Raw genomic sequence first — 24,792 nt, 5'->3', positions numbered from 1 at the left:
AGCATTGTTTACAGGTTGGAGTTCAGGTTAGTGACCCTTTCAATATCAACTGGAGGGCAGACAGAAACCTCCACCTCACAGGGTTCAGTGTTTCCCTTTGTTGCAGATTCTGTGTACAGTGGATGTACAGTTGCAATACCTTGTTTTCACAGTATGCAGCTATAATGTAGTGGAACAGGAATTTTATCCCCCAAATGGTTTATTCACATATTTGGCAATAAAAAGTAAGCAGAAGACTCTGTTTTTGGAAAGCAGGAGAGGGATTCCAAGGTCCTACAAAAAAGCTCATAGATCTGCATCCCACAGAAGAAGTTTTGTTGTGCTGATTCTTTTAAAACAAAGCCTGAGGAGTGCCTGAGCAGCGCTTTTGCTGGTGAATGAACTGAAGCCATTTGTCTGAGGGATGACAGTTTTTGCCTTTCAGACTTGTAAGCCCTTACATCCAAGTCCTATTTTTCTGCAGAGGAATGTCTGTGCTGATTTGATGTAAGGGGAAGGGGCATGGGTGTATTGCATTAAGATGGTATCTTAGACCAAGTAACTTAGTAGCTACAGCTTAGGATCTTTAATCATCTGTTTCTCCTTAGGTGACAATAGTGGAAAAGGCAGACAGCTCCAGTGTGTTGCCCAGCCCGTTGTCAATCAGCACAAAAAACAGAATGACGTTCCTCTTTGCCAACTTGAAAGACAGAGACTTTCTTGTACAGAGGATCTCAGACTTTCTGCAACAAACCACTTCAAAAATATACTTGGAAAAAAATATTTCAGGAAGCTATATCAGCTCAGATGATGAGGTATGTGAAGGAATGTGAATCCTTTATTAGGAGACTAACTGCTGTGGGGAAAGAGAAGACAGGAAAACCCTGTTAAGGTCTTTGTAAAGCTAAATCTTTGTACATAGAATTGTTATAGTTAAAAAGTTACAGTTAGGATATCTGCTTTTTTCATGTTAGACCTAAGAAAAGTCATCATTACTGTGGAAGACCTACTCCAATTCCTGCTGCCATATTGTGAAGTTGCAGTGTATCCTATTGGAAAGTGTCACAGTTAACTGAGTAATACTGCTTCATATCTATTGACTGTTCAAGTCACAATGTGATTGTGAAATTTTCATAATTTGAAGAAATTATCAGTTGACATGAAACTCTTTATTCAAGACTTTAGTTGTTAAATCTCATCATTTGACTCTTCAGAAAACAATGTCTGAGCCAAGCAAGTGTGTGTGTGTGTGCACTGCTAGTGAACTTTGGAGCATTTGACCTAACAAAACAACACCCCTGCCCTTGACAGATGGGCCTATCCTAAACCACCTCCCTATCTACCTATGTGAAGTAAATGGGTCTGTAAAGATAGGACTAGATAAGCTTTTCTCAAGCATTTCTTGGGTGCTTTGAATATCAAGGCTTCTGCCAAATTCCTAGGTTTTATGTATGAAATGTAGGTGTTTCATAACAACCTCATCAAATATGTTAAATCCAGCCAAGTTTAGCAGTTCAGATCTCAAAGCAGTAAAGGCTTTTGTGGTGCATCTATTTCCTTTTATGTAGGTAGTTCTCACATTCCAAGTCTGTACTAGGCCATTAGTATCGCACTGAGTAGCAATACTAATCCCTCTTTGGATGTAATTCTTGAAAGTCAGTTTTTTACTTGTTGTGCTTTGTTGATGTTGAGGTATAATTAGCTTGGTGCTGTAGTTGTGTGCCAGAGCACACACAGATATACACATAATGCTGAAATTTTATCTTGCCTTTGCCCAAAGTGGATCTAAGTATTTTTCCAACTGAATTAGAAACACAAATTGGTAACTGCAAATATTAAGTTAATGATGTGACTCCTAATTCCCACTTCAGGCATTTAGTGTGATCTGGTGTGTGACATCTTGCTGTGATAAATTTTTTAAGCTGTTTGGTAGGGCAGAAAATAGTCTGTTTTCAGAATATTTTTCTTTCAAGTCATGATCTGTCACTATTGTATTTTCTACTAGAACTTCTTTAAATGAGAACAAATAATTTATTTTGTGTATGTCTGTATAAGCAAACCCATATAATATGTTATATATAAATCTTGCATTCTGGACAATCAAGGAGCTGCCCGTGGATTCAAACAGTACTATGACACTGACCAAGGGAGCTTGTTTAATTGCCCAGAGCTACTTAAATAGCAATTCTAATGACAAGATTTGTTTACCTGGGAGGGGGAGGGTGGAACTATGGAGAAACTGGAAACAATTTCATTATTCTATACTGGCTTAATTCCTGTTGTCATATACTCAGCCTGCAAACATACCTGGGTGATGCAATTTGCTCAGGTTTTGTTGGCGTGCATAAGTTTTGAAGATTAAGTAAACAGTTGACACTGTTGCTTGTGATGGCTTTTTGCAGGTGTTTACAAGATCGAGTAGCTTAATTTCTGCCAGCCCACATAAAAGCCTCAGCTCTGAGTCAGAGGGAGAGCGACAGTTCAATCTCAATGACAATGGCATTCCAACGGCAACTCAAGCTTTAATGACAATGTATCGTCGGAGGTCACCTGAGGAGTTCAACCCCAAGCTGGTAAAATACACCTTGGAGTGCTGTACCATACTGAAAAAGTTGTTACATTATGTTTTCCTTAAAATGCATGTTTCTGACCCAGAAGAGTTTTGTTCATCCACACAGTTAAGAGGCAATGGTTTTCACAGAAATAAAGCATTGAACATGCTGTTGTTTTACCAATGCAAACAACTTCACTACATTAAAAAGCAAATGTGGATGTAAATGAAGAAGAGCTTGCATGCCCGCTCTTAAGCACAATTGCTTCAGTAATACTCTCTTAATAACACCTAGGAAATGGGAGGAGGCAGCCCATGAAGAAAACTGGACTGTGGCCATGTTATTCCTTGCTCTCTTGGAAAGTTAGGACATTGTAGGCTTTCAAGCATGTAGTGTTTCAGTGGGGCAGTGTCAGAAAGAGAAACCGCATCTTCATGTCTGTCTGCCTTTGCTTTTAGGCTAAAGAGTTTTTGAAGGAACAGGCTTGGAAGATTCACTTTGCTGAGTATGGCCAAGGAGTCTGTATGTATCGTACAGAGAAAACCAGAGACCTTGTGCTGAAGGGCATTCCAGAAAGCATGAGAGGGGAACTCTGGCTACTATTTTCAGGTAGGTATTAATTTGAACGCGACAGTGGGATATAAGCGAAAGCAGGAGGGAAGGAAGGATTTCAAGGATGTTTAAAGTTGCAGAAGATAAGCATCCAAAAATATTTGGAGCAGGTAAGGCTGTGGTAGTTAGGAGGCACCAGCCTGGTTTCAATAAGAGTTCTGTTTAGACCAGTGAATATTCTTTCTCAGACTCAAATAATTAGGAAAGAATATAAAAAACCAGATTGCATGCTGTTACCAGAAGCCAGCAGTCTAGGGGCTTTTTAGATACTGAACAACCACAGCAGGCCAACTTCCCACTTAATTCCTGAATCTAATTAAGCTTTTGGCCTTCACAGCAAGCAACACTTCAGTGTGTTGAATGGAACCACTGTCTCTCTTTTAATAATAAAAAAGTTACTTTATCATTTTATTAGGTGCCCTAAGTATGTGAAAAAGGGTGAGAAAATATTTCTGTCCATCTTCTCTGCTATCAAGGATTTTGTAGGTCTGTGTCCCCTTAAGCTTTTTTCAAACTTGAAGAATTTCACTCATTTTATTACTAGCTATATGTAAATCAGGCCGTACCTTCAGGCTTTCTTTGTTACCTTTCACTTAGCTGTATGCCTTCTTTAGTGCTGACCTTCCCCAGGATAGCTGCCACAGCTACTTACACCATTTAGGGTATAAGCACATCAGGGACTTTATATAATGTCCTAGTGATGCTTTCTGATTTCTTTCCTATTTCTTCCCTTACATTGATTCATCTTACACATCTCCTCTTTCCTCCTGGGCATTAAACAAATCTTTTCAGAAAAGATACACAGGAACGCACAGACGTGTCCTGTGTCTGATTAATAGCTAGTTTGGGCCAATTTCATGGTGTATGTATTACTAGTATTTTTCACGTGCATTGTTTTGTGCTGCTGACACTTGATTTCCTGTGCTGCTCAGATTTTATTTCCAGAGGAGCTTTAAAGTCAGCAGTGAAATCTCATAGCAACTGTGCGAGCATGCTGTAGTATCCCTAGACAGGCTAAGTGCCCTGCCCAAGATGACAGTCATTTTCAGGAGCAGGAATAGAGTTCAGGAGTTCCTGTCCTTTGCTTTTGGGTCAGGTATTTACTGCAACCAAACATTCTTCTGCAAGTAGCTTTCTCAGGAGCATGTTTGGAGTTATTTATGATAATGAAACCCACAGCCAGTTGCAGAGAGCTCTTGTGAAGCCATGTGACTGCACAGCTGGTTTGTTCTTCATGCCTCCTGCTTCTTTCTGGCTGAGAGACAGGCTTTATCTACCTTGGTTTTTTTTAACTTCATTATAAAATAACTCTAGTGGAGAAGACAAGAAGAGACAATATGTCAATTACCGAAGCACCTAGTCACCTTTACAAAAATAACATTTCATATTGCTTTCACAGTGCTCCGTGGTGCTCTTCAAGGGTAGAAAGTGTTGGGATGCTGTACTGCTAAACCTTGGTTTCTGGTTTTAATACTGTTCTCCCACTCTCAGGAGCTGTTAATGAAATGGCTACTCACCCAGGCTATTATGAAGACCTAGTGGAGAAATCCATGGGGAAGTATAATCTTGCTACAGAAGAGATAGAGAGGGATCTGCACCGCTCCCTCCCGGAACACCCTGCTTTCCAGAATGAGATGGGTATTGCTGCTCTAAGGAGAGTCTTGACAGCTTATGCTTTCAGAAATCCAAACATAGGATATTGTCAGGTAACTGAAATACCTTGGCATTCCTTCACTTGCTGGAATTCCATTTCTTTCCTTATACTCCTATTTCTTCAGTCACATACACGAGTGTTTGGCTGTGTAAAGTATACCAATATATGTATAATGCTGTGAGGTGAAGCCTCAGTCCTGCAGACTTGGATTAATAATGAAGTTAGACGGATTTGAAGCAAGGGCTTACTGTAACAGAAGTACTAGCAGCACATGTTGAGAGATGTGCATAGCTTTTTATAAGCATGCTTATTATATTTTTCTTTCCTTTAGGCTATGAATATTGTCACTTCAGTACTTCTCCTTTATGCAAAAGAAGAGGAAGCTTTCTGGCTGCTGGTGGCTCTTTGTGAACGTATGCTACCTGACTACTACAACACGAGAGTTGTTGGTAGGTTATGGGGATTTTTTTCCTAAACAACAGTACAAAAGTGATCCAATGTAGTTTGTATTGAAACAAGCATATGTGTAGGTGTACATGTGGCACAGATACAGCTGTGATTGTGGGAGGCAAGGCAATTTCCTTGGGAGCCTCGAAGCATTCCCTGAAGAGATACTGTGATAGTAGTTTTTCACTTACTTAGAATTATATGGCATTCTAAAGTGGGCTTAAAAAACAGGAAATAAAAGATAAAGGAAGCTAAAATTTTAATTGTAGATGATCCAGTTATCTAATTAAGGTGAGGTGGAAACAGGAGCTTTGGCAATTTGCCAGAGAAGTCTTTGTGCTTGTTCAGCTCTGATTTGAAAGGCCACCAGCATATGAAAGCTGCTGCAGTTAGATGACAGTTTCCTTGTGTCTGTGAAAGGGAATGGCTCTTCATTTTATCGTGGAAACTGTCTTTGCTGTAGCTCACACGTGCTTGATATACTCATTCAGCCTTGGAAATTGCTCTCCCTGCCTGCTTAAGACACTGATGTTATGGTGTGGATACACATAACACAGGGTTGGTTCTCTTGAAAGAAATCCAAACCCTCAGAGTCACCCTGGCTGCCTCTAACAGGTGACAAGTAGTCTGATTCTAATTAGTAAAGCCATCGTATAGCTTCTGTAGGCGCTAGAACAAATAGCACTTATGAACTGTATAATTAAAAAAATAACCTTTTATTACAGTTCAGTTTGTATGCACAGCTCAGTAGTGGACTAGAATCTGTTATTTATCTGAAAGTGAGCAAATGTGTAGGATATTCTTATGTTTTATATAAATATAACATTTATGTATGCATATTTTTTCACCTAAATGGCGATGTGATCGGTTGCTCCCAAATTAATGGACATACAACGTTATCTATTTTCAACAGGAGCACTGGTGGATCAGGGTGTCTTTGAAGAGCTGGCTCGTGACTATGTGCCACAGCTTTATGACTGCATGCAGGACTTGGGTGTAATATCCACCATTTCCCTGTCCTGGTTCCTCACTCTTTTCCTCAGTGTAATGCCATTTGAAAGTGCTGTGGTGGTTGTGGATTGTTTCTTCTGTGAAGGAATAAAGGTGATATTTCAATTAGCGCTCGCTGTCCTCGATACTAATGTAGACAAGCTGCTAATCTGTAAAGATGATGGAGAAGCCATGACAGTCTTGGGAAGGTATTTATTATAGATAATAAAGTCTCTTCAGTTTGTTTTTCTTTTTGCTTACTTTTCTGATTTACGTTGTTCTGTGTTGAAATGCTTAATGTAAACCAGTACAATACATGTATATCTTCTACACACTTAGACTCCCCTTTCACCCATGTAAGATACTCTTCATGTTACCTTAACCAACAAGATAGGAATTCTTCATTCCAAATGTTAAAATGAACTTCATAAGCCTGGTTATAGAAACTTATTTTGGTGTATTGTTTTAGTTGGTTTTGTTACTTCATCTTTTGCCTGCTGCCTTTTAAATGCTGCTAAGAAAAAGCCTTGATCTCGGGGGATATTGTTTTGGGAATGGACTAAACAGAGCTCAGAAGAATTAGGTAGACTCTTGCATGAACAGATGTGAGTGAGACCAGAGGCTGATAGACAGAGTGGATTGAGTCGTTCCATACAGACTAATACTCAGAGTATGTCCTCTGATTTCTTTGTGTTTGGTGGTAGTGTTTCTTTTTCAAGATGCTGCTGAAACTTTGGAGTTTATTTTCCTAATTAATTTAATTATCATAGCCTTGCTGAAGTCTGGTTTCAGTTTCTTTGGAATTAGAAGGCAACTGTGGTTGTGTTTTCTCTGCAGCAAGCCCCAGTGCTTGGTGAGGATTTAAGTGTTCTGCAGCTGTAGGGTAGAAGACAGGTGTTGCACTAGTGGAAGGAATAAGCGCTTACAGCCCCTTGCAGTGGGATTGGGCAGTGGCAGGATGGGGTTACATAGACCAAAGTAAACTGCCCCCTGTTCCCAGTTCCCTTAGCATATTTAAACAGCCAGAAGCAATAAACCTGTTCAAGTAAACTACTCGTTTGTGACTGGCTGTGTTTGAACTGGGTTTTGATAAGAAGAATGAATTGCCAGTGTTACTTTAGTCCTCTTTGAGAAAAAGCAGTGTTAGGACTTGTCAGATTACTCATGTCAAAAATCATGTAGTTCATTAGCAGAGAGTGTCTTGATTATTTTTGCATTTAATAATCTATATGTAACCTTTATTAACCCTTAGAAGGGAGGGTGTGCAATTGAATCTTGGGTTTCCCATTGCTCTTTCTTTTTTTCCCCACCAGATATTTGGACAGCGTAACCAATAAGGACAGCACTCTTCCACCCATTCCTCATCTTCACTCACTGCTCAGTGATGATGTAGAGCCGTATCCTGAGGTGGATATCTTCAGACTGATCAAGTCTTCCTATGAGGTAGGATACAGTTCCTTAATGGGAACTTGCAGACCCACACTACTTCTGCTTTAAAGAGGAATTTGATAGTCTGTAGTTTGTTTTTGCTTGGAACTGAAAGAAGTTAAAAGAAACACAGACTCATCTCAGAAGCCTGAAATGGGGCAGTGGAGAGCCGTTAATATTTCTTTTAACCAAAACTTTTCATTGGAGTTGTTTGCATAGTAGCTTGCAGCATCAAAGGAGAGCTGCCCACAACCCACGAGTCATTTACAAAGACAAGGTTGAACTTGTAATTCAAAAAAGGTTAAGTCTTATCTAAGCTTTTTTTCATGCTTTTCCAAACTGAAATATATATGACTTCAGAGGACCTTCCTATTATCAGCTGAACTTGGTTTCTTTTTTGTCATCGTCTTCCTGCTTCCCCAGCAAGTGCTGATGTGGTGGTGTGACCTTGATTGGAGGCCAGATGTCCATCAGTTGATCTATCACTTCCCTTTTCAGTTAGACAGGGGAGAAAATACAGTAATGACAGCTGATTATGGGCATGGACCACTGGCTTCTGTATTCTGTATTCATTTTCAAATGAAAGGAGCTTGTTACAACTCATGTCTTTAAAACACAGGACAAAGCTTGTAAAAAGCCTAAAAATTCGCAAACTGATTTGCCCTTAAATTTTAAAATAATCCATCAGTTAAAATACCCCTAGTGGCTACGTTGCCATATTATTTTTTTAATAAAAAATAACAACTTTATTCTCTTTAATTTCCTTTTTTCCTTTTGTTGGCATACAGAGTAAAATAGTATTTTTACTTCAAAATGTAGGGTCACTCTTAGCAATATGACAGCTGTTTCAGAGGCACCTCCTCTGTCTCCTAAAACTCCTTGCTTCAATAACATGATATCTATTTAACAGGCAGGTAGGTAGTCCTCTGTGTATTCTGTGCTGAAGGGCAAACTGACTCGTTTAGATCTATATCGTTCTTCTCCTTCCTGCAGTGTTACAGTGGTGAGAAGGATGGTTCAGAGAAATTCTATTCCCCTTGTATTTTTTCCGATTTCCTCATTGTGAAGACAGCTTGCAGTGGCAAAGCTGCTTTTAGATGAATAACCTGACTCCATGCAGAGCCAGTCTGTCATTTTGGGGTTTATGCACAGGACCTTGTAGCTTCTTCTAGATAAACAGCCAGCTGTACTGCAGTATAATGAGGCAAAACAAATAGCAAAGTTCTGTGTGGGAAGCACAACTTGGTTGCAAAGAGAGAGTTAATTTCAGGAAAGGTGGTGGAGGTGGATTTGATTATTAAAAAAACTCCCCAGCAATTCAATAGTAAACTATAAAAAAAAAAACAAACCCAACCAACTTGAAGGCATCTGTTACTCAATGGCTGTTATGTTCCTCCATTAGTTGTATGCAGTCAGGGCTGGGAACTCACTGTTAGCTTTGTAGCTACAAAAAGAGAAATATCAAGTAAGCAGGTATATATTTGCTATTCTTAGAATTTAAGTTATTAAAGGTACTTGTTGGGTAACCATCCGTCCTTAATCTTCCAGACATTTATTGCTTACAAAAAAACTAGGAAGACCTAGAGCTGAAAAACCACTTGTTTCTTGGAGATCTTTGCCCTCCCTCAAACACACACATGCACCACCCCCAAGGTGGGGAAAGCCTTGTCCCTTGCAGGCTGTCCTGTGCTTTATTGGAGTGTGGTGAGTCTGAGAACTCAGTGAAGGTGTAGCACTGGCAAAAGCACAATATTTGTATTGTTTTATGAAGAGCTACATTCCATCATGCTCTGATTCTGTCCAGCTCTTAGGTGGTAATCATGCCAGATGCATATACAAGAAATCTCCAGTGAAAGCTGAAGTGATACAGAGGAATATTTTGGTAATTAAGCATTTAGCACCCCTCTCTGTGATATTGAACTGACTATTCTTTTAAAAGAAACATTATTGAAATAAGAAAATATACATAACAAGGACATTTTACCCTGCCAGTGTCTTTTCTCATTTGCTGAAAATACTTTTTAGTAAGAAATCTCTTATCTTTTCATTCAATTATGCAACTAATTCAGAAGCCATAGGCCCTGGAGTTATAATAATTACAATAGATGTGACCAAAGTAATGCATGATCCCTGTAGCTTTGAAAGCCTGTGCATAGCTCACTGGCTGTCAATGGAGTGGAGCCTCAGACATTCAGAGCTGTTACGTGCTTAACTCCTTTGATTTCTGTGTTACTTCATATGGGAAGAATTAGGCCTTAAACACTTAAGCTGCATCTATAGTAGTGTCTGGATCTTGGCTGTTTTAAATACACAGCTGACACTGATTCAGTGATTCCTTGTATGATGTGAAAGTGGGCAAGACACTGTTCCCAGAAGGTAACTGCATGCAACCTTCCTTTTCTGTAGGCTTCATGAGTTTTAGTTGTGTGGATGTTAGCGTGGATCTCGTTTGGCCTCTGGACCAGAGACTAGACCCTGATTATTGGAATAGATGTGGCCTCAGAGCCACTAAAGACCCCTTTCTCTAAGTTTTTGTGACCTATGATGCTTAATATGCATGGATGTTTATCTAGATTCTTCTTTTTCAAAAAACTTTATTTGCAAAATGGTCTGAGGACACAAAACATCTTTTTATTCCTGAGATCCAGGTGAACAGCTCTGCAGATAAATGCAGCCTTAGTGTTGACTTGATCACACTAGAATGTGCTAGCAAATTACGACCTGATAATGTAGATGCACTTGCACTGGAAGTACAAATCCATCCTGTATGCAAGTGTGTCGTGCTACTCCCTTTAATTCTGTGTGTGACACACTTCGTCTGCCATTATTGTTCCTGCTGGTCATTTGTGTGTTTTTAAGTGTCTCTCAAGTTTTTTCTTGATGGCAACAAACTTATAGTTTACAACAATAAATCTTGGGGATTAGGCATTCCTCTGCATACAAAGGCATGGAATGTGACTCCTAATAGGTTTTCCCCAAGGCTGCTTCTGTTGTGTACACAGGAGCTCCCTGAGACTGTTAAATGCATTGGGGGGAAAAAAAACTTCTCAAGAGAAGAGATGGGTGCTTTACAGAATCATCTTGTTCCCAATGGAAGTTGTATCCTTGATGCTTGGTATCAGATCCTTATGAACATGTGGACTGTTGTACTGTTTCAGCAGATAGAGACCCAGTTAGTCTAAGTACCTCCTCTCTCTCTCTCTAGCAACTAAGAGATATTCCAGGACAAGCTGAAATAAAACCCTCCAGAAGGAATGATGAAACAATCTATTCATAGAGATTTGCCAAGCCATTTTTCTACCTAAGATTATGGTTTGAAATGTGAGCATTTGTAACTTAATAAAGACCTTTCAAATTAAATGAAAATAAGTTATTGGGGAAAAATAAAATCTAGTGATATATTGATAAAGTCTTTAACTTGTTCATGTGTTAGAAAAATACTGTAACAGCAGTTTTTAAAATATACCATATGTGTTACATAATTAAATTTATTTCTGAAATGCGTTAAAGGCAAGGTAAGTATTCCAAACATTAATAACACAAACATTAATATCCTGTACTACTTTTTCTCTCTTAAGAAATTTGGAAGTATCCGAGCAGATTTAATTGAACAAATGAGATTCAAGCAAAGGCTGAAAGTTATCCAAACCCTTGAAGATACGACGAAGCGCAATGTGGTAAGTACTGAAATGGCACTCTTGGCAAAGATCAAGGTCAGTCAGTTTCTAAAATTTCAATTAGCTTTTCAGTGAGACCTGGATTTCAGATCTGTAACTGTTAATATTATATTTCAAAAGGTACGAACTATTGTGACAGAGACTTCTTTCACTATCGATGAACTGGAGGAACTCTATGCTCTTTTCAAGGTAAAGCCAAGTGCAGATAAGATCTTGTGCCTGCAGGAAATGCCAACATTTATTTTTGATATGGGCAGTGTCTGTTAGGTACTGTAATACAAAATTGAATTAGTTGCTGTGTTATTGAATATACAAAAAAAAAAGCAAAACAAAACCCACCAACTGGTTTTAAAAGCTCAGAAATAAGTAATTCACTAAATTACTTGTTAATAGGGGGAAAAAAATTGATAAAGACTACTGTAATGAAAAACTGAATTATAGACACTTTTGAAGTTTAGAAACTTAGATTTATGTCTCTCTACCTGACCCAAGTTTTGGAATTTAGCAAAGGAACTTCTATTCTGTTACCTCAGACAGTTAATGCTTCCGTATCACAACAGCTTATTTTTGCCATTGCTAATGCTTTAATGCATTAGATGGAAATTCAGTGTCACAAAGTGATGTGCCTCTCAACTTGGTATACAGCAATACCATTACATCCACACATTTAAAGGTGAGCTGTTAAGATGCTTCAGCTTCACCTTCATGTACAGTGCCTTGAAACGAGATACTTTCTTCCTCTGTTTGGCCATGCCAGAGATGTTTCTTTTTAGTATACCATGAAGAAATTTTCCTTTCAACTTCCCATCTGTAGTATCAGGTTTTAGAATTGTCCAGATCCTGCAGTGTCTTCTTTCACTCTTCCATGGAATCAGCAAGAGCAAGCCAGACAGTCCACCCCAGTGGATCCCTGTGTAGTGCTGGGATCTTTCTCTAAGCTTCCAAATTAGATTCCTCCGAAATCAGGAACTTTCACTGTCTGAAAGAGCAGGATTTCATACAGTATTTTTGAGACTCTACAGTTCAACAAAAAATATTTCAAATAAACAACTATTTTCATATGGTCTGAAATTAAAGATTTCATGAGAGTCCATCTCCTTCTGACTTGACTGGGTGGTGAAGTTGAAGGGCATGACTAAGCAGAGCGAGCTAGCCTATGTATGCGAGTCACAGCTGCTCACTGCTCTGTTCAAAACAGGTATTTCATGTTTCATCTGCCTGGGAGGCAGAAACAGTTTTGCTTTATCTTCTTTCTTTGTAGAGGGATGTCTCTCTGTGGTGGTTAGAGAAGAAAGCTCTTGCAGAAGTGCAGGGGCTAGGTAGATGGAAATATATCTGCTAGTCTTGTGGCGTTGTAAGGATGTATGTCTATGACTTATTTGGAATGTGTTTTTAATCGTTGATAGATAGGAGTTGTTAACAGAGGTGATGACAATCTCACAGCATTTGCCCTCTGTTCAGGCAGAACATCTGACGAGCTGCTACTGGGGAGGAAACAGCAACGCTGTTGACCGGCACGATCCCAGCCTGCCTTACCTGGAGCAGTACCGGATTGACTTTGAGCAGTTCAAGGGGATGTTCGCTCTCCTCTTCCCGTGGGCCTGTGGAGCTCACTCGGATGTATTAGCTGCACGCCTGTTCAGGCTGCTGGATGAGAACGGAGACTTGCTCATCAACTTCCGTGAATTCGTCTCGGGGCTAAGTAAGGAGAATTCACAGCACTCTCATAATCTGACCAAAACTGTTTCTGCAGGGGATCAGTCCTTCAGAAATAGAGATGTTATAATGAGCCTGGTGTGCGCCAATTTGCATAAGTCACCTTTGTTCCAAGAGCTGTTCATGCTACTGTTCAGTTCACTTTATCATGCTTGTCACAGCTTAACCCACTGGGGTTTAAGCTGGTTCCAGTAGGTGCCATCTACATTAGCCAGTGATGTGACACACTGTGGGAAGAACTACACCTCTGTTAGGGTCTGAGGACTTCTCTGATTGCTAACTCTCAAACCAAAAATGACCTGCAGCTTGTGTGCTTAATGGTGTGATTACTTCTCATCAGAGTGTTTCCTTCAGGAAAGTCTTTGGCATGTTTTGTAGTGTTCCCCTCTGTGATGCTGCATTTTATCTGCTCCTTAAATTTTCCCTGGACGTTAGAATCAAAAAATCATAGAATGGTTTGGGTTGGAAAAGACCTTCAAGATCATCAAGTCCAACTGTTAACCTAGCACTGCTATGTCCACCACAAAACTATGTCCCAAAGCACCATGTTTACACATCTTTTAAATACCTCCAGGGATAGTGACTCAGCCACTTCCTTGTTCCAGTGCTTGATAACTCTTTTGGTGGAAAAAAAAAAAAATTCCAATCTGAACCTCCCCTGGCACAACTTGAGACCACTTCCTCTTGTCTTATCACTTGTTTCTTGGGAGAAGAGACCAACACCCACCTCAGTACAATCTCCTTTCAGGTAGTTGTAAGGTAAGCAATAAGGTCCCTCCTCAGCCTCCTTTTCTCCAGGCTGAACAATCCCAGTTCCCTCAGCTCCTCATAAGACTTGTGCTTTAGACCCTTCACCAGCTTCATTGCCCTTCTCTGGACACCCTCCAGCACCTCAATGTCTGTCCTGTAGTAAGGGGCCCAAAACTGAGCCTGGTACTTGAGGTGCAGCCTTACCTGTGTCAAGTACAGGAGGACAATCACTTCCCTGGACCTGCTGGCCACGCAGCTCTTGATAAAAGCCAGCAATACACTTCTCACCAATAGAAGTTGGGAATTCATACCTTTTGTCCATGTGACCAGCTCTGCAGAGGGGAGGGAGCAGCATTTGTTCCCTTGGTTGTTCAGGAAGAAGGCTTTTGAGAAACAAATGTGCATGTGTAGGGGTCAGGGGAAGAATAGAGTGAGGATGCTAGTTTCGTTTGTGCCTGAATAAAAGTGTTTCTCTTCAGAAGCCTGCTCCTAGCCCACATGCCTCTTTGTGAGGAGAAGGTACTCTCACACCTCTTGGTATATGCAGTGAGGAGTACTACCAATACTACTTTGGAAATCAATAACCAAAATTGCAGACTGAGACAAAGGGCAAGATTGAAGTTACCTGGAAAGGAGGAAGCAGAGGTGCAGGTCAGATGGAGAAGCTGAATGTCACTAATGGCAAGCTTTCTGGACATGAAAGTCAGTATCACAACAAAGGGAATGTGCAAGCCCCAGGATTAACATGAAGAAGCGAAGACCAGGTGGAAGTTGGCCACCCCTTGTTTGAATTTAACAGGAATTATTCCCTGTAAGTGACCAACATCTTGCCATCTATTGGTTTTTTTCAAGGCAACCTGATGTTTTTTCCAGCTTTACATGGGGATGCTGGAAGGCTCCCAGTCTTTGTAACAGTATTTTTAAGTGTTAGGGCACCAATTGCAGCCTTGCATTAAAACCTCTGTGCAGCAATGGTAATACCTGGTCTCTCACAGTGCAAAATAGCTGTGGGACAGTAAAACTGATGACATGCCTCCCCTTGGCACCCCCCAAAAACCAGTTCTGAATTGTATTTGAGGGACTATTTGCCAGGTAACAATTATTGGCCTTTTGAGACGTGACCCATGGATTAACTACTGGTGCTGCTTACAGGATGCTGTTAATTCCAGTCACCCAGTTACTGGTTGGTTTGGAGCCAAGAATGGGTAGTAGGAACAAGGAACAGAGTTAACCACTGTGAACAGAAGTGAATGTAAAACACACACATGTGGCTATAAGCCAGTGTGACTGAAATAAACTCTTCAATGGGCTAAACAACTGAATTTGCTCATTCTGCAATACCATGTGTGTTTTCAGAAGTGAAGCCCACTGTGGCAGAGCTTGAAACTGTTTTTCAAGACAACCTTCCCAAGCCTGTTTTAGTTTAAGCATATGATGGTAGCAAGGACAGCACAGTCAGCAGCAACAGCGTGGGATTTGTTTGACTGTATTTTCACCATACCCCAGGACTTATTAAAAATTCCACAAACATCAGCTGCTTCACTCTGCCCAACATGCTGTGGCTAGGAACATCTCTGAAATGATTAATGTCTTCTGTTGGAGCAAGACACGTGTCTCATATCTTCCTTGTGACTGTCTGGAAAACATGGTTGGAGGTTGGGAATTCTGGGGCTGACCTGTGGGTATGGTCCCCTCTCTCCTTACTGTGTCCCAGCAGCAGTATTGGACTCCAGCCCTGGTTACACAAGTCTAGTTTTCTTAAAGGAAGGGCCCTGTTCAAGGACTTTGTAGGCATGGCCCAGCTGAAAGGGTGGGTGTTTATAGCCATGGCAGCTGACACATTTCTGTTTCATAGCTTGCTCTTTCAATGGCCATAGCCCATGTAGCTGTAGGGATCTGTTCCCTTGAAGCCTCACTGATGATGCTGACTCCTCCTAGGAGCATCATGAAGAGGAGGTAAAAAGGGATGCTGTGTGTCCCTGTGCAGGCTTGTGGCCCTTTCTTCTATGTTGGCATGAAAGCCTTGGGATGTGAGACCACTGGAATTGCAACTGGGAATTGCCATTTCCTTTTCATAGTCCCTGCAGCAAATAGCTCAAGAACCACCTACCTACAGCTGCCTCTAGGTCCTGAGCTGAGCAAAGATGGAACAACCTGGCATATTCTTCTATATGTTTACTCTCTGTCGAGTTACTACACGATCAAATAAAGGAGTCATCCCAATGAGTTTGCTCTAGGACGTGCTGCTCAGGGTTGTCAGCCTCACGTACGTTCAGGGTATCACTCATGAAGCGGCTTACCTGTGCCACCATACCACACTTCATTATAGCATGTCAGCTGTTGGTTCAGGATCCCAGTGAGCTAGACTGATTGCCATGTAGACTCAAAGTGGCCCCCCTGCTGCCCGTAACATTTTTGCAGGGTTCCCTTCTCTGAGCATGTAGCTCTTCCACCTCTCCAGTCACTGCAGCGCTCACCACTGCCTTGTGCAAAAGTGGGCACCATGGAAACTGTGTCTCAAAGAGTACCAGAGTGTTTTGTGGGGTTTCTTTGTTCCTGAAAACAACTCTTTCAAGTCATGGGTTGCAGGAGGGTGTTCAGAGTACCGTGTGTTAAGCTTAGAGCTGTTCAAGCTGTACAAACACTCTGGGCCCCTGTTGTCACAAGAGGGGCAACAGAAGCCAACACTTTTCTGTTGGTGCTAAATTTTATATGGACAGAATAAAATTCTAACCTGTCTAATCAATTTGTTAATGTTCTCAAAGAAGAGTGTTCGCTGTTGCTGTTTCAGGTAGAAAGATTCAAAGGGTGTAGTCACACTTTTCCAAACACAGTTTCTTCTCTCACCACAAAGTACATTTAAAACTTATAGATAAGTTTTTTAAGCTGGTGATGCGTCATCTGAGACTCGTACTGCAAAGAGACAAGATTTGATGAACGTTTTAAGATCTGTGACTCCAGAGTGTCAGGAAGGAAGTATTTCTGGTTGGGACTAAGAATGGTAATACCACCTCCCCAGTGCTGTTTACCAGCCCTCAGCTGGGTCTGTGCAGGATGCCACTGAATTCTCTCCAATGAAACTTTCCCTGAACCACGGTGTGCAGGTCAAAATGACATTTTGAGCTGAGGCATCCAGCCTTTTTGCTTGGGTTTTTTTTTTTAAATTATTGTTGTATAGAGCTTCAGTCTTCAGGTCTGGAGTAGCCTGCTGCAGCTGGCTATCAGGCAGCTCCTGTGAACTATCAGTAGGCTCTTCTTCCTTAGTACAGCTTTCTGACCTCTACCAGGGGGAAGACACAGAGTGTACTATCTGAGAGAGACCAGATAACATCTTTGGTAGATATCCTGTGCCCTGGCCCCCCCCGTTCTCTCCTTTGGTTATTTTGTGTCACCTGCACCAGCAGGACACTTCATGTGGTACCTGGGTGCATCACCTAAGGCATAGTTTCACCAGAAAATAAAGCATTATCTGCACTGTGTGGTATGCCAGTTAGGAACATAAGTAGGTTTTGAGCTTAAAAAAGACCAGGTTGAAAGCAAAATAAATGGGCAATGTGGATGTGCTTGGTTCTTTGGTCTAATGTCCATATTTTTTATAGTCTTAAGCTTTACAGTAGACTCTGATTGTTAGTAATTGTCAAACCACACTTCAGAGTTTGTGTAGCAGAGGTAAGTTGACACAGTAGCCCATAAGGTAAAATAAATCTCTGCATAACCTAATTAATTGGAGGTTGATGAATTGCATGTTATAACAAATTAAAGAAGTCTGATTATTGGTTATTATAGAAGGGATAGCTAATTGTACTGTAGACCAGAAAGAAGTAGTTGAGGTAGATAAATCACTAGAAAGTGTTGCCTGAACGTCAGTTTAGCCCCTGGCTAAGCTGTAATAAATGTTGTTTACTTGAATTTGTTATTTTTTATTTTTTAAAAATATCTTACTGTTCTAAATCATGTGATGTTATTGCTGGATCCTCAGATCACAAAGTTTGAAGTCCACACAAAAATGTCATCTTAACTTCCAGCTGGAGGCCTTTCTGAGTGGTATTGTGATGGTGGTCATAGGTTATTTTTGAGTGTTATAAGATAGACATTTAATGAAGGACCCAAGGTTGCAGCACAAACTCCAGGGTTAGGTGGTCTGTGTTCTCTTGTTATTTCTACTGCAGACCATATGATCTGAGAAGTCAAGTGACTGCCATATGATCTCAGGCTGTGAGGGGAGTACAGTGCTTCCCAGAGTGAGTGTAGCAGCTCCTAAAAAATGCTGTAGCAATAATAAATCAATGGCATCGAATCTTCAGTATTATTAACGTACTGTGTGTAATGCTGTTCAGGTGCAGCATGCCATGGAGATCTCACAGAGAAGCTGAAGCTACTGTATAAAATGCATGTCTTGCCTGGTAAGTAAACAAAGTTCAAATAGCTGTCACCTCAGAAATTTGGAGTGGATTTGTTTATGACTGGCTTTCCCAATTAAGAATTAATTTCTGGGCTGTAGAAACTGTAGCTGTTTTTCCAGCAGTAAAATAGACGCCTTCTGCCATAACTAGACATGAATTTGGAATGTCTGAAAGCATCCATGCAGCCCTCTATCACTCAGGCCACCACATGCCATTTATATGTCTCTTGCCTATTTAGCTGGGGTTGATGCTTCCCTGTGCATAACAAATACATTGTTCTTCAGCATTTGTTACTGTAATGCACTTTATTCACAGTGAAGCTAGCTTAAAATGTTCCTGTGCCCTGGCTATTCATTTCTATCCCCAGGCTTTTCTGAGTCTCCCCTCTGTGCTGGTACAACTGTTTGCAGAGGGAAGCTCCAGATAGTTTCATAGGTGTGTCTTGGACTCAGCTTAGTGAGAAAGGCAGTTCAGGCCTCAAAACAGTTTTGTCTCTGAAGAAAATTATGACCTGGAACTCTTAATCTTCTCTGGCTTGTCACACACGTGCCATAAAGAAACTACTTGTGTCCTTACAGAATCTGGGATCTAAGTATGTTGCAGCTATTGAGGTAGTTTAATAATCTTGTGCACATTTACATCCTCTGGTAATGATTTCTGAAAGCTTGGAGAGGACATTCACCTTCTTGTGCTTTGAACGTGTGTCCCTGAGCGCCCCCATCTGGCTTTGCGGGCTCAAGCGGTTCGAAATTTAACTGGAAAATAACAGTTTTACTGAGCTGTGACAGAAGAAATCCGTTGTTCAGGTTGCAGCTTCTGGTACTCAGGGGCTGGTAAGATCATAGCAGATCATGGCGTACCCTGCCGAGCCGCACAGGAGGAGCGGCAGCAGCCATGGGCCAGTGGGCAAGCCGGCCTCTGGAGGAGGACTTGTTAGTGAGCATCGGCTCTGGGGGAGGGGGCTGGACAGGTCCAGCTGTTCATCTCAGTGGGCCGAAAAGAGATGATTCCTAGCCCACCACATCCTCACACTGTTAGAAGTCGACGTGCTAAGTGAATTGATGGGAGCATCTTCCAGTCCTTAATTAAAGGGTGGAATTTTTGATGAAAGGATTTTACTCTCTTGCTTAGATCCGTCCCCTGAGCAAGAAGAGCCGGACTCTGCTTTTGAAGCTACTCAGTACTTTTTTGAAGACATCACACCAGAATGTACACACGGTAGGCATCTTCTGTCTCAGCATGGGGAGATCAGGCAGTGTGTTTCACACAAACTACTGCTTGCCTGGATTGGACTCAGTAAGCAAAGTGTTCTCTCTAAGAAGAGGAGCGTAGTCTTTGCGTGTGCGTTGATACCCTTAGCGATGCGCGTACCTGTACGCCAAGAGCCCCCCTGGATTGTGCATCGCACAGGTGCTCTCAGAACAATGTCCTCAGCGTGTTGCAGTAGAAGTAATTGTGTGATGAGTGCAGCATATATGCCTCAGGGGAGAAGGTGCATAAGTACATTTGCTTTCAAGATGTATTTGCATCAGAACCTAAAACATTCCAAAAAACTGGAGCCAAATATTCATCAAAATGTAGTTCAGCAGTTTGAAATCTTTTTGTGCCCTAATGAGAACCCGGGTCTCATCACCTCTGTCTTAAACAGCGTTCCCTTTCTTGAGATATTGGGTGTTAAATGTCTTTCTGATTGAAGAAAAATATAGCCCATCCTTCAGATTACAGGGGGAAAGAAGGTTGGTTCAAAATGCATCTAAGAATTACTAGACTAGAAATGGCAATTTCAAGTCCTGATAGACAAAGGGTGACCCACTAATGTAATCACCAAGCATACGTCATGCTAGAAACTGTTGTAGTAACACCAGCTAATCATTGCACGGCACAAGAAAACCCTAAGATGGTCCCTGTCTTAGTACTTTATTACCAGTCATGTGGAATTTGTCATCAGATTTAAGAACAGGCAGGAATCCTCATTTAGCCGTGTCCTTTTTCCTCTGCGTTCTCTGCAGTGTCAACATTTTCTTTATTTTGCACTGTACAGGTGAAAAGTATGTATGTGTCTAAATCCACACTGATCTCTCTCTCCCCCCCGCCCCCTCCACTTCCTAGTTGTTGGCCTAGACAGGAGGAACAAACAAGGAGTAGATGATGGGTTTGTTACAGTGAGTCTGAAAACAGACAAAGGTATGCGTGGTGTCTCCATTTGAATTACATCTTTCATTGCTTGTAAAGATGCTGCTTTTGAAAATGGAAAAAAAAAGAAGTATTCATTTAAGGTTTCTTCATGGCCTCTTCCTGCATCTCTCGGTAATTTGTTTGCAATAGGAAAGAAGAGCTCACAAGAGAATCGAAATTACCTGAGAATGTGGAGCCAAGAGAATAAATCCAAAGCAAAAAACACAAAGGACTTGCCCAAACTGAATCAGGTGGGTACTTCTGCTGACACCTACTTATTTTTCATTCATTTTAAACTTTCTTCACGTGCCTGTGAATACTCAGTTCATCACCAAGGAATACAGGGCTTATTTTGAGGCAGATACCTTTTTTCCCAGAGCAGCGGCCAGCTCCGCAGAACTTCGCTGTTTCCAACAGTCTGTAACTGGCGTTCGGCTCCCAAAGCATCCTAAAAAATGTGACCCACACGTACAGGAATGATAACACATTATTTTGATCTCTAGACAAAGGGTGATAGGGCTCTGACAGCTCGTAACGCCTGATGCACATGACCTGCAAGGCGTTTTGTAATTTATACTGTCAGTGCCATTCCCCTTAGAGCTGCAGCTGCGGAGGAGGAGACTCGCTGGGATGGCTCTTTGCTCCAGAGCACCTGGGGAAGGTTTATTGCCTGTAGAATGCTATAGGTAGCGCTGAGAAAATCTCCTTCCTGTTTAATTGCTGAGTTTTGAATTGCAGAGGGCTCGCATCCAACTAAGTTACCACCGCTGATCCAAAGAGCGTTGCAGGTCTCTTACTTCATTTTCCATTACTTCCCGTTAGTTTTATTGGACCCCTGATTACGCTGAGCATCGTTCCTACCAGAAAATCCTCCGAAGTGAATGCCGTGTCTCACTGCTCACCCTCTGTTGCCCTCCAGTGGCTGCATTGGCAGGAACACAGTTTGCTCTAAATAGCTTTGAGAGAGGGACTGCATCGGCCTGACCAGTCACAGACCTTTCTAAACTGCCTCTAGGTTTTTCAGATAATTGCATAAACTGTTGTGTCATACCTCCATTCCAGACTTTACGAACTGATGTAGTAGATCTCAGTCTGATTTGTTTTCCACTCTCTCATTACTGTTTCCTCCCTCTCTGTTTAGGGGCAATTCATTGAACTGTGCAAGACAATGTACAACATGTTCAGTGAAGACCCCAACGAACAAGATCTGTACCACGCGACCGCTGCGGTGACGAGCTTGCTTTTGGAGATAGGTGAGGTTGGTAAGCTCTTCAGTGTCCAGCCCCCAAAAGAGACAGACAGCGGCAGCAACAGTTGTGGCAAAACTGTCCAGAGCGAGCTGTTTCAGAAGAAGGAGCACCAGCAGTACCCCCTCGAGCAGCACAAGCCCTTCCAAAGCAGCCTCGTCCCCAACGATGAGGAGGCCGTTTGCACCGACAGCGCCCTGGGCATGCAGATGGAAGACATTAAGCTGGAAGACTCTTCTCCCAGGGACAACGGAGCCGGTTCTTCCATGCTCATTTCCGACGACGACACAAAAGATGACAGCTCCATGTCCTCCTACTCAGTGCTGAGCGCAGGTTCGCATGAGGAAGACAAGCTGCACTGCGAGGACATCGGTGACGACACCGTTCTGGTACGGAGCAACCACGCGGCTTCCCTGCGCAGAAGCACGAGCATCGACAGGGACTGGGCCATTACCTTCGAACAGTTTCTAGCCTCCCTCTTGACTGAGCCAGCGCTGGTGAGGTACTTCGACAAGCCTGTGTCCATGATGGCAAGGATTACTAATGCTAAGAACGTGAGGATGATGGGTAAACCAATCACCTCGGCCAGCGACTACGAAATCTCTACTATGTCGGGATGAAAGGCAGTCGGGTTTTTTTATTTATGTTTTTTTTATTCTGTATTTATTAGTACCTGGCACAGGCCCTGGTATTTTCAAAACGCGGTTCTTTTTCACTAATGTGAAAATGTTGGGGTGCAGACTTAACTATCTTGAAAGTATAATCACTCTTTCTGTGTGAAAACGTTACACAAATGCAAATTTTATTCGAAATACAGGAAAAAAATAACAGTTGTCAGTGAAGTGTGTGTATTATTAACCTTGCTGTCAATATAAAATGGTAAAGATTAGTTCTTAATTTCTAACTGTAAACTTAATGCCAATATTTATGTGCATTTTTAAAATAGACATATAGAGAGAGCTGATTCTTGGGGGTGGGGCGGGGGGAGGAGAATGAACACAATGGGAAGCACCTAAAATTTAAAGGGACACTGTCAACCTGAATAGGACCTCAGGTGAAATTAAGTTCCAGGCAACATCGCTGAGGGATAATTTTATTTCATCTAACTGTTCTTGTTTGTTTCCAAAGAGGATCAGGAGTTTTAACCTCCTTCAAATTTATTTTTTTGAATCTGTGAAAGATCACTTCGGTGACACCTGCCTGGCTCCTGACCTCCTCTGTCTGACACTGGGACACTCAAATAAAAGTGGGAAGTCCATCCCAAACCTAGCTGCCACACCAGGCAGATGCAGGTTTGTGTGAGGATTTCTGCTCTGACAGAAGGCAGAGCCCATTTCCCTCTCCCAGGGTTTTGCCTTTCCTGTGCCTGCAGGGAGCCCAGCAGGGAGAAGAGCCCTTTCCCAGCTGCGGCCACTAAGGAAAGGTCTCCAGCGTGACCCTGCCTGGAGCTGTGCTCCTGACCAGTGGCCTTGGAAGCTTTGCTGGCAGCGAGCGTAAGCAGGTCCCAGAACAGATTGGTAGAGTCTCTTTTTAAAAATTGAAAACTGTTTTTAAAAGTAAAAAATTTAAATCTATCTATATATATATCTATATACTGCTAAGGCTGGATCTACAGCATATATAGCTTAGCTCTTAAAACTAACCTTTATCACCAACCTGTTATATCCTTGTTAGATTAAGAACATAAAAACCTGTATTGCATAAGTCTTCATTTACAGCAGTGTAAAGTAGCAGTGATGAGAAGAATCTGCAAGATAATGTAACTGAATGTTTAAGTCTTACTCAGAACACCGTCACTTTATATAAAAATGAATAGTATCCTGTATCAGCTTACTGAATAATCTGTTAAAATGGAAACTGGAGCACCTGCACTTTGATGAATCCTTGCTTCTTTTATACAGACAGTCAGGAGTTTTCTTTTTAAATTTCGTTAGCTGGTTTTTAATTGACATCGGTTGGGTTTCAGGATCATGCCTACATGCCAAATCTTCATTTGCTGTTTTGAGAACATTTTCTGTAGAATCCTGTTGGTTTTTTTATACTCCTGTATATTGCATTCATGTAACTTGCAGATTTTTTAGCGGAAGCTTGGTTTAATTCTTTTGTTTTAAAAGAATGCTTTTAAACTGTCCGATGACGTGGGTTTTGGCCACAAGTAGGTAATGTGAACAAATAAAGTACACTCTGCACAGATTTGGTTTTTAACTATTAAAGTCATGCTAGAGGGAAAAGCGGGTGATGGTGGTTTATTACACAGGCAGGTGACTTTGGGTCTTCGACACCGGGTTTCAGAACAAAACCATTTGTTGTTCCCACGCCTGGTTTTGTTTAATGCGTGAGCGTGTTTAATTCCGCCTGCAACAAGCACCCCACGCTGCCCAGTCTCGGGAAGCAGCGCTCCCAGCTGTGCTCACGTTTGGTCACAGCAGCTGGTACAACTTCCTAAGGCTCACAGGTATCCGTCTGTGCCTTGCTGTAGCTCATTGGCCGTGCTTCAAAGGCTTCAAATACTGGGATGTATTTTACATGGGGCTGGTAAGCTGACGTCAGCCTCAGAGCCGCGGCAGTGACAGGACGGGCAGGGATGTGTTCCAGTCAGGGGACTGGATTCTTTATCCGTGTGTATAGACAGTTAATTTGCAAAACACGGCTGTTAATTTCTGAGCACCCCTCATCTATCCCTGTCACAGTCAATCGACCTGATTTCTTTTCTTCTGCTGGGAGCAGCGCTCTCTCCTTCATCATGTAGCCCTGTGCTGACTACAGGGACTGGCATGAAAAAGCCTGGTGGTCTTTCTGGAGATGGGACTGTGGGTTGGTTTGCTCCTGCATCAAACACCCATAATCACTTGAAGCCGGAATCACCATGTTGAGGATTAGGACCTTGAGGTGCCACGGCCAGAGCAGGGTGCTTCATTGTGACGCCTGCAAGTTACCACAGATGTCTTCAGCTCTGAGGTTTAGCATCCTTCAGCAGGCCATTGGCCTCTTTGTGTTTGCAGATCCCTAAAATATTTGTAGGTGTCTGCCATGGTACAGTGTGCTTAAGCCTATCAGCAGTCTTACACACACCCTTAGAGATACACAGATGAAGAACGTTTCTTTATCTTACGAGGGCTTGGCAGCTCTGCTCCACACCACAGCCACAGGGCTGGGGGTACA

The 24,792-nt window shown here is 41.8% G+C and overlaps 1 protein-coding gene across 1 annotated transcript in view; it reads left to right on the top strand.

Annotated features, from left to right (window-relative positions):
- Nucleotides 1-22,250, top strand: part of TBC1D9 (TBC1 domain family member 9) — a gene marked incomplete at both ends in the record, with an annotated part of 46,339 nt that extends 24,089 nt beyond the window's left edge. Inside the window, 15 exons of the mRNA XM_084262740.1 lie at nt 588-794; nt 2,382-2,552; nt 2,990-3,140; nt 4,635-4,849; nt 5,129-5,246; nt 6,158-6,443; nt 7,548-7,677; nt 11,241-11,339; nt 11,460-11,528; nt 12,801-13,041; nt 18,143-18,208; nt 19,340-19,426; nt 20,318-20,401; nt 20,534-20,634; nt 21,525-22,250. Coding sequence (XP_084118866.1) covers nt 588-794; nt 2,382-2,552; nt 2,990-3,140; nt 4,635-4,849; nt 5,129-5,246; nt 6,158-6,443; nt 7,548-7,677; nt 11,241-11,339; nt 11,460-11,528; nt 12,801-13,041; nt 18,143-18,208; nt 19,340-19,426; nt 20,318-20,401; nt 20,534-20,634; nt 21,525-22,250 — 2,751 coding nt within the window. The remainder of the gene's footprint in view (nt 1-587; nt 795-2,381; nt 2,553-2,989; nt 3,141-4,634; nt 4,850-5,128; nt 5,247-6,157; nt 6,444-7,547; nt 7,678-11,240; nt 11,340-11,459; nt 11,529-12,800; nt 13,042-18,142; nt 18,209-19,339; nt 19,427-20,317; nt 20,402-20,533; nt 20,635-21,524) is intronic.
- Nucleotides 22,251-24,792: the final 2,542 nt, after the last annotated feature.

The sequence above is a fragment of the Gallinula chloropus genome, assembly GCF_964237585.1.
Source record: "Gallinula chloropus genome assembly, chromosome: 4".
Classification (NCBI taxonomy): domain Eukaryota; kingdom Metazoa; phylum Chordata; class Aves; order Gruiformes; family Rallidae; genus Gallinula; species Gallinula chloropus.
This window is presented reverse-complemented; position numbering and strand designations above follow the sequence as displayed.